The 7,877-nt window shown below is 26.0% G+C and overlaps 1 protein-coding gene and 1 long non-coding RNA gene across 2 annotated transcripts; one reads left to right on the top strand and one right to left on the bottom strand.

Moving 5' to 3' along the window:
• On the bottom strand, nucleotides 1-2,585 carry LOC149060719 (uncharacterized). The gene is made up of 4 exons (XR_016189669.1): nucleotides 2,374-2,585; nucleotides 2,171-2,305; nucleotides 680-755; nucleotides 1-590 (listed from the first exon to the last, which is right to left on the bottom strand). It is a non-coding gene; the product is annotated as an uncharacterized LOC149060719 (long non-coding RNA).
• Nucleotides 2,586-5,411: 2,826 nt separating this feature from the next.
• On the top strand, nucleotides 5,412-7,610 carry LOC149060718 (uncharacterized). Its single transcript, XM_089217222.1, has 5 exons — nucleotides 5,412-5,592; nucleotides 5,948-6,258; nucleotides 6,346-6,520; nucleotides 7,208-7,339; nucleotides 7,429-7,610. Exons 2-4 carry the CDS (start codon nucleotides 6,251-6,253, stop codon nucleotides 7,271-7,273), a joined length of 249 nt encoding a protein of 82 aa, XP_089073348.1. The 5' UTR covers nucleotides 5,412-5,592; nucleotides 5,948-6,250; the 3' UTR covers nucleotides 7,274-7,339; nucleotides 7,429-7,610.
• The last annotated feature ends 267 nt before the right edge of the window (nucleotides 7,611-7,877 follow it).

The following is a 7,877-nucleotide window of genomic DNA, read 5'->3' as shown; positions in this document are numbered from 1 at the left end:
AGTAACAACTAACAATAACTATTTAGTTTATTTCAAGTATGTATTAACACTGATCATATTATCACTGATCATTATTACTATAAATATTGAGAATTGGAACAGTACAGTGAAACCTAGTCACCAAAAGGATTAGATAAATTGAGTACAATTATATAGAGTTGAACATCACTCTGGGGTAATTAAAGGATAAAAAAAATTATAATTTTTGTATAGAAAAGACTGTTAAGTAAAATATCATTGTAACTATGTTATGTCTTTTAAACTAAGAGTAAATAAAACTATGATAAATAGATCCACATTAAATTTAATTTAACTTTACTTTCAAACATGAAAATAATTTACAACATGTTTTTTTTAAACATTGCAATGGACAATAATTAAATACAAAATAAGTATGTAAATTTTTTAAAACAAAAGTTGAGAAAGTGTAGTATTAAATGTCTAGATTAGAAAGTCGCACAACTGTCACATTCAGATGTAGACAATTTACCAAAGATTCATCTTAACCAATATGTTTTAATCAGCTCACACAGTTTAATATTCAGCCAGAATTTATTTGAACATTGAATATTTTTAAATTGCACATATACCTGTAACAAAAGAGATAGAAATATTTCAATTATTTTTATTATTTAGGAAATTACATTGATAATGCAAAAAAAAAACAAACTAATTTTACCTTAAATTTAAATTACTGTCATCAGATTTGAAGTTCATTGTAAAGATATTTGAACATTGCTATTTATCTTGAAAAGCTGTAATATAGTTTTTATTAATATTTTAATTATCATATAATATTAAACATCATAAAACTATAACATAGAATTAATAAAAATACAGTAGTCACTCGATAATTCGAAATTCAGGGGACCAAGCTAAAAATTTGATTTATAGAGATTTTCAATTTACTGAGAGTTCAAATAATAAAGGAAAAAGAAATTAGTTCAAATTAAAGAGAGGTGGAAAATTGTATGATGTTTTACACCTGCTTCAACTGCCGAGATCACTTTTTTGTCAGCGATAAACAGACACTTATACTTTACGGAACCCATATTCTGACTGGCGCCATTTGTTTACCCATTGCAGAGGTTTATATTGGTAAAATTGTATGATTTAAATCTTGATTAGTTAGATAAAGTCAATAATATACTTAAATAGCCGTCGTTATTAGTTTTTAGTTTATTAGTTTATTAGTTTTTTAGTTTCATTTCATTTCATTAGTGTACATGAAATTGACTGTACAATCTTTAAACATATGAAAGATACATATAATCGTGTTTGAGGAAATTCGAATTATAGAGGTTCTGGAAAAAAAAATTTGAATAGTAGTGTGTCCCATTGACAGAAATTTTGAATTATCGAGGAGTTCAGAATACATGTATTTTCTCCTAATCATAGAGATTTTCTCAGGGGATTAAGCGTTAAATTCAATTTAAAGAGTTTTTCGAATTAACGAGGTTTGAATAATCAAGTGGTTGCTGTAATCATAAGAACCAAAGCAATGACATTTTGTCTATTATATAACATCTTTTTTGAATTTTTAGATTAAAATGTGTATTGAAATTAAAATGTTGTGCATAATAATAAACAACATTAAACATTATAAACAGATGTTTAGAATATTTGTTGAGATTTTATTTTTAAATTAAAACATAATAATTTTACATATAATATGTTGTGCAGAGGCGGTTTGAGTATACTATTTTTGGTGCACTGCACCACCAATGTTAGGGGGGTGGGTGGTCTTGGTTGAGCATGTGCTGACCGCAATGTTTAATTTTAATGTTTGATAAATGAAAAAAGTAATAAAGTACCTAATCAATGACATATGATAAATGATAATCGTGGCTGAAACTGTTGAAAGCGTCGAGGTAAAAATATAAGGGCCTTATAATTATAAACTATAAACTTATTAAAAAATATTTATTTGTAATTTCTATTATGATGGTGGTGGTGGGGGGGGGATGTCTATATATTGTCTTGCACCACTAAGTATAATACATTCAAACCGCCTCTGATGTTGGGCATGCCATGAGTATACTCATTGTGTTTTTGTTAAATGTTTAAATTATTACTTTAAACCAGTAAAATAATATTTAAAAAAAAATGAAAATAATAACAGGATTATTGGATTATAACTAACTTATATAAGGTAACTAAAACCATTTACCTAAAAAGAAGCAATTTCAATTGCAACCTTAGTAATTGCCAAATTCAACAAGCCATTACAGACATTACAGTAACTATGTTGAACTACTATTATCATTGATCATTATTATCCATTGGGCGTCTGTTGATCTGCAACCTGTAACACCAATTATTGAACTATAAAACAAATAATGTTGATCAAATTGAAAAAAAAATGATTCGTACATAGTTCCTATAGGTTATAAGTTTATGACTTATGAAGGTTATTAGTATAGTCTACATATTATGTAGATGGCATAGGTGGATCAAAAGAAGTTTAAAGCAATACATTTTTCAAAAAATCTTTCAATTAATACTGATAAATTACAAAAAAAATATGTTTAGAATTTTAGCAGAGTAAATAAAAGTATATAGAATTTTATTTTTATTTTTTAATGTGTGCTTTCTGCCTTTCTGTGTATTTTTTTATCAATTTACATCTGTTATCACAGTATTACAGATTTTACACATATCTACAACATATTGCGATATAAAATCTACTTACTTTTATGCTTTATAGTACCTATATGGCTATATGATTATTAGGTAAATTATTATTATTATTAAATTGTGTAATGGTCACTGTTCGGCAAAATAAATTATTTATACACAAATAGCATTAAAATTATCTGTTCATCAACCCCGGTCCAAAGAACGTTTTAGTAATATTAGAAACGAATAAACGATATTCAGACTTCATCCTTTCACAGGTGAATGGTGATGGTGATACGGCATTATCAATTGACAATATTGACATATTTCATTATTTCAAAATAGATCTATTTTGTCAATAAATTTGTCATGGGTATTCATAGATTATACTAAAATATAAACATAATATTATAGACATTTTATAACGATATTTTAATATTCGTCATAAATTAATAACCATTTATTCGTGATATTTGTTTATATCATATTATGATTAACATTTCGGATATTTGGCCAAAACTCGGAAATCTGATGAAAGTCAGTAGGTTACGTACACATTTTAGAGGTCGTGTCTTGAAGTATTAACGTTTTATCCTAAATGAGAGGTATGCGTAGACAGTGGTTCCATTATATTAGTGATCGTAGTAAAAGAAATATACTATGATAGTGGTTTGATAAATAACTAGATAGCATGAAGTATAATTCCATTTTTTTAACAGGTTTTAGTTTTTAGTTTTTTTTTTTTTTTTTTTTTTTTTTAGTTTTTTAGTTTCTCTCACGAATATCATCTACTTACTCTACATCGTGATTGATACGCTAGGCGGTTGTTGCGTTAGCATCAGCTGCATATTATTAACATTCTGCACATCAAACACGGACTGTAGTAGTTGTATACGGACAGACTGTGGGTGGCTTATCACTAGCATGTGTCAAATTATGTAATTATGTTCTTAGATTATATACAATATGTACAATACCTATATAGTATATGATCTAAGATTATGTTTGTATCACCGCTCTCTACAATATATTAAAACCTCGTTTTTTAACATTATTATGTCACACTAACTTGTACTTATGTTCTGTATAATAAATTTAATAATGACAATAATATTATGCAAAATGGCATTGTGGACGAAATAATCTTTTTTTTTTTATGTTAAATAACTACAATATGGAGGCCGTACTGTTTTCACATTGCTTAGCCCCCATGCAGCATCGTTTATCTACAGAAAGATAAAAACGTTTGTTTTTAACAACTTGAAACTATGTAAAAAATATTTTGAAAAAGTCAATACTTTTTTAAATAATGAGTGTTCTACGAAAAAATCACCCTGTATAATATAATATTTTAATTTTTTCAATCATAATTATTTTAAGTATCACTTGAAATGTAAAATGTAAAATCGTATATTTAATTAAAAAATGATTACCTAATTTTTTCTGTTATTTTAAAAATAATTACCAAGGGGTTACCAAAATATAAAAACTGAAATTTGTGGTGGCGGTAAAAGGAAATATATGTATATTTTTGTGCTGGCGGAAAATGGGAAAATGCCCATATCATTTGGGCATCGTCTGTTTACCTGTCCCAAAATATCATATATCCTTTGTGTATTATTTGTTTACCGTTTACCTGCACCAGATTATCGAAAATCAATTGCATATTAAATATTAATATTCTGAACAATAAGAGAGTATAAAAAATAGTATTGCATGATGAATAAAATTATATCGATTACGATTAATTTGAGATTTTTAAACTTAAAAATAATGAAGATACCTACATAAACATTTAAATTCAAAATTTATCAAAACTCAAAAATTTAATACTAAAAATTACATTTTTATCTACTCAAAAAAAAAAAAAATCAAAAATAAATATACTTACTTATAGTTTGATTAAATAAATAAATTAATTAAAAATTGTATAAAAATCAATTAAATAATTAGGCACTAAAAATAATTATATAAATCAACTCTTGGTATAATGTAATATATATAATATACCATATTATATTTAGCCAATGTTTTTGCATGTTGTTAGTCAAATTTTAAACTTTCAGGAGCGCATTGTAAACGATTTCGTCCTGTACTCGTATTATTGCCATCTGAATACCTATACCAGGGGTCTCCAAACGGGAGCACAAGGGCCGTACCCCGAACAAATTTTCATCGGCCCGACAAATTACGGCAAATAATCTAAAAATATGTATAGTTTCCAAAGTCATTAGGTTAGGTTAGGTTAAAAATTATAAGTGTTCATACATTTGGCCCGCTAAGGGCTTTTTTAATTTTATGTGGCGCTCGAATAAAAAAGTTTGGAGACCCCTGAGCTACACAAATACACAACATTACTATGGTACAATGATACATTTATATTTTAAAACAGCGATACCAAGGTAATGTTTGAAAATGTTATATTACGTAAGTAGATTTAAAGATGAGCGAATTTTAAGACCAAAGTTAGAAGACAACTTTTGTTTTCGACTGTATACCTTTTTTCATTTCTATTGTTAAATAATAATAATGCGCAAATGATGTAAGATCTTTTAAACGGTAACGGTCAATACGCAAACGAAGTATAACACAAAAATCAAACGATGCGAATGTCTTAAAAATAAGGTCGAAATTAACAATAGTGATGCGCAAACCTCAACTGACATCTTAAACAGATCCGTAAATTTGGTGATAAGAAATCGATTTCTTATCAGCCACCTTTTTTATTATTATAAATATTGATTAATATTAAAATTGTAATATTATATTATCTAATATAATTAATACACATTCAATGAGTACCACGTTTCAGTTTTTTACATTAGGTATTCTTATAAAATATGTCATTATCTGATTCTAATTCAACTAATGATGAAGATGTTCTGTAGGTATAATTATCGAAACATCGTTTTTTCGTGATAGATATATCCCATTTACAAATTATGGTGGTACAGATTTTAAACTGATATTTAGGTACGTATAAAATATTTTATTTTACTGTTCTTAGTTGTCACAATGTAAAATAGAAATAATGGTGCTTATTTTCATGGACTTTGTTCTTAATAATTAATGATTTAGTATGTGTATCAGGTAGTCTTGAACAATGTTTATTGAATTACTGAATATGTTTCAACATAGTTTATGCCAAAATACACACCACTATAAATATGTCTTTGTCATTAATATTTCAGTTTTTGATTGCACTTAGATATCATTCAACTGGTGCTTTTCAGGTGGATATTAGATTGTAATACATACCTATCTACTGAAGTACTTTAATATATTGTATGTATAAAAATATGTATAATACATTTTAAGTGGTTTTTAGGAAACCAACATCCAGACAAATCCATAAAATAACAATGCCGTGTTGTAAAAAAATATCAACATATACTCGAACATATATGTCAAAATACATTCAAATGCCAAAAACTAAAGTGAGCAGAAAATTGGTCTATGAAGTATTCTATAAAATTCACCAATTTCTTGAAGTCATTGGATCAATATATTGTGCTCACATCAGAAAACAATATCTCAATAAAAATATTAGACTAAGATTCTGCAGTAGAAAAGCTACTTTTCAATCAATGTTTAAACTATATGTGATAATAATTTGCAGTTTACAAATCGTATGCCTCGGTTAGTAGTAATTTGTTGCAAAATGTTTTTCATCTATTAATTATTATTGATTCACATTATGCTGATAGTACATACTAACATTAATAGATGGTTTGGTTCTGTTCATGACTTGACAATATTTGACAACGCTTTAATAAGAGGACAATTTGAGAATATTGAATTTGGAGGTATTGTAACTATAAAAGATGGAGATTTTGTATGCCATAATTATTTGATGACACTTTTTCCTAACCTTATTACTGAAGCAGAAGTAAAAGATCAGGTAAGAAAGCCATAAGCTATCTTTTATAATATTTTAAAAAACACAAATTCACTTAAGAAATGTAATCTGTTTTAATTCAAACTTAAATTCAAATTACTCATCTTACTTTTATAGCTTCAGCAGTAGAATATAATATGCTTATAAAATCAAATAGGTACCTTGTAGATAAAACACTTAATTATTGATAGTAGCACTATCCATTGTATATGATTTAACAATATCTAAATATATATCAAATGATATTGATGGAATTTTCTTTGATTTAATTGCTGTTTAGTGTTCTTACTATTTTTATGCCTACATTTTTTCATCAAAGAATTATTTTTTGGTTGTTTCTAATACTATTGTTGCATTTTGTTAATTTTCATTTAATTAGTTCCCTGATTCGTTGTTTTTTGTTCACTTATTGTGAATTATAAAATGGTGTGAACTTTTGGTTATTTTTATAAGTTGTAATTTTTAGAAAATGGTTGGTTAAATTTACTTTTTAAATGTACCAAATCAACACAGCTCACTCTTCAATGTCTATAATTTTATGATGTTTTAGAATATTTTTGAAGGTTAAAACGACTTCATGTCTCTATGTATAGTGTTTGAGATAACCTTACAAATAATTGTAAATTAATTTAACATCAAAATATTTCAATTGCATTTGTTGTTGTAACAGAGTTTATATATTCGTTTTAGGTCCATCATGATGACTTATTGTCAAAATACATTTGTGAATCATTTAAAGACAAACTAATTGAATGATGCATTAAGTTACCTCAAGCAGCACATTTCACTCAAAAAATAATGACTCAAAATAACGTAAGAATTGTATGTTATTTATATTTATACATATACTATGTATGTTATACAGAGTATAATTAAAAATAATATAATTTATTTGTTTTTTGCATTATTAGATATTTGATGTTATTGTACTATAATTTTGAACCAGCATTAATAAATCAATACAAAAATTATCTGACCATCACATAAATTGCTGAAGTCCATAAAAAAAAAGTAATGAATAGATAATTATTGTAATGAAGGTAATAGAAAACTTTCAAATGGATTTATTTCAAAACTACTAACATTACCTACTTTATACTTCCATTATTAACACTTTTAAATAAATATTTATAAAATATGTAGGTATAATTTATGATATAAATGTAAACATTATAATGGCAATTTTTTCAAAACAAAAATTAATGTTCACATTGAATATGTACTACATTTCTAATTTTACTTATATAATTTAATATCATCATTTATAACATCATTAACTATCAGAATTAATAAAATAATATGAATGATGTTTCAAGTATAATTACTCAAAAAGTCAAAATATTTATTAGTCTAATAATCA

The sequence above is a fragment of the Diuraphis noxia genome, unplaced genomic scaffold (assembly GCF_037042655.1).
Source record: "Diuraphis noxia isolate RWA-SAM2 unplaced genomic scaffold, SU_Dnox_SAM2 contig0001, whole genome shotgun sequence".
Classification (NCBI taxonomy): domain Eukaryota; kingdom Metazoa; phylum Arthropoda; class Insecta; order Hemiptera; family Aphididae; genus Diuraphis; species Diuraphis noxia.
Note: the sequence above shows the minus strand (reverse complement) of the source record. Positions and strands in the feature narration are given on the sequence as shown.

Excerpts from the sequence above, each read along its gene's own strand:
- LOC149060718 (XM_089217222.1), top strand. Across the intron at positions 6,521-7,207 it reads AAGCAGAAGTAAAAGATCAG|GTCCATCATGATGACTTATT; the intron begins GTAAGAAAGCCA and ends TATTCGTTTTAG.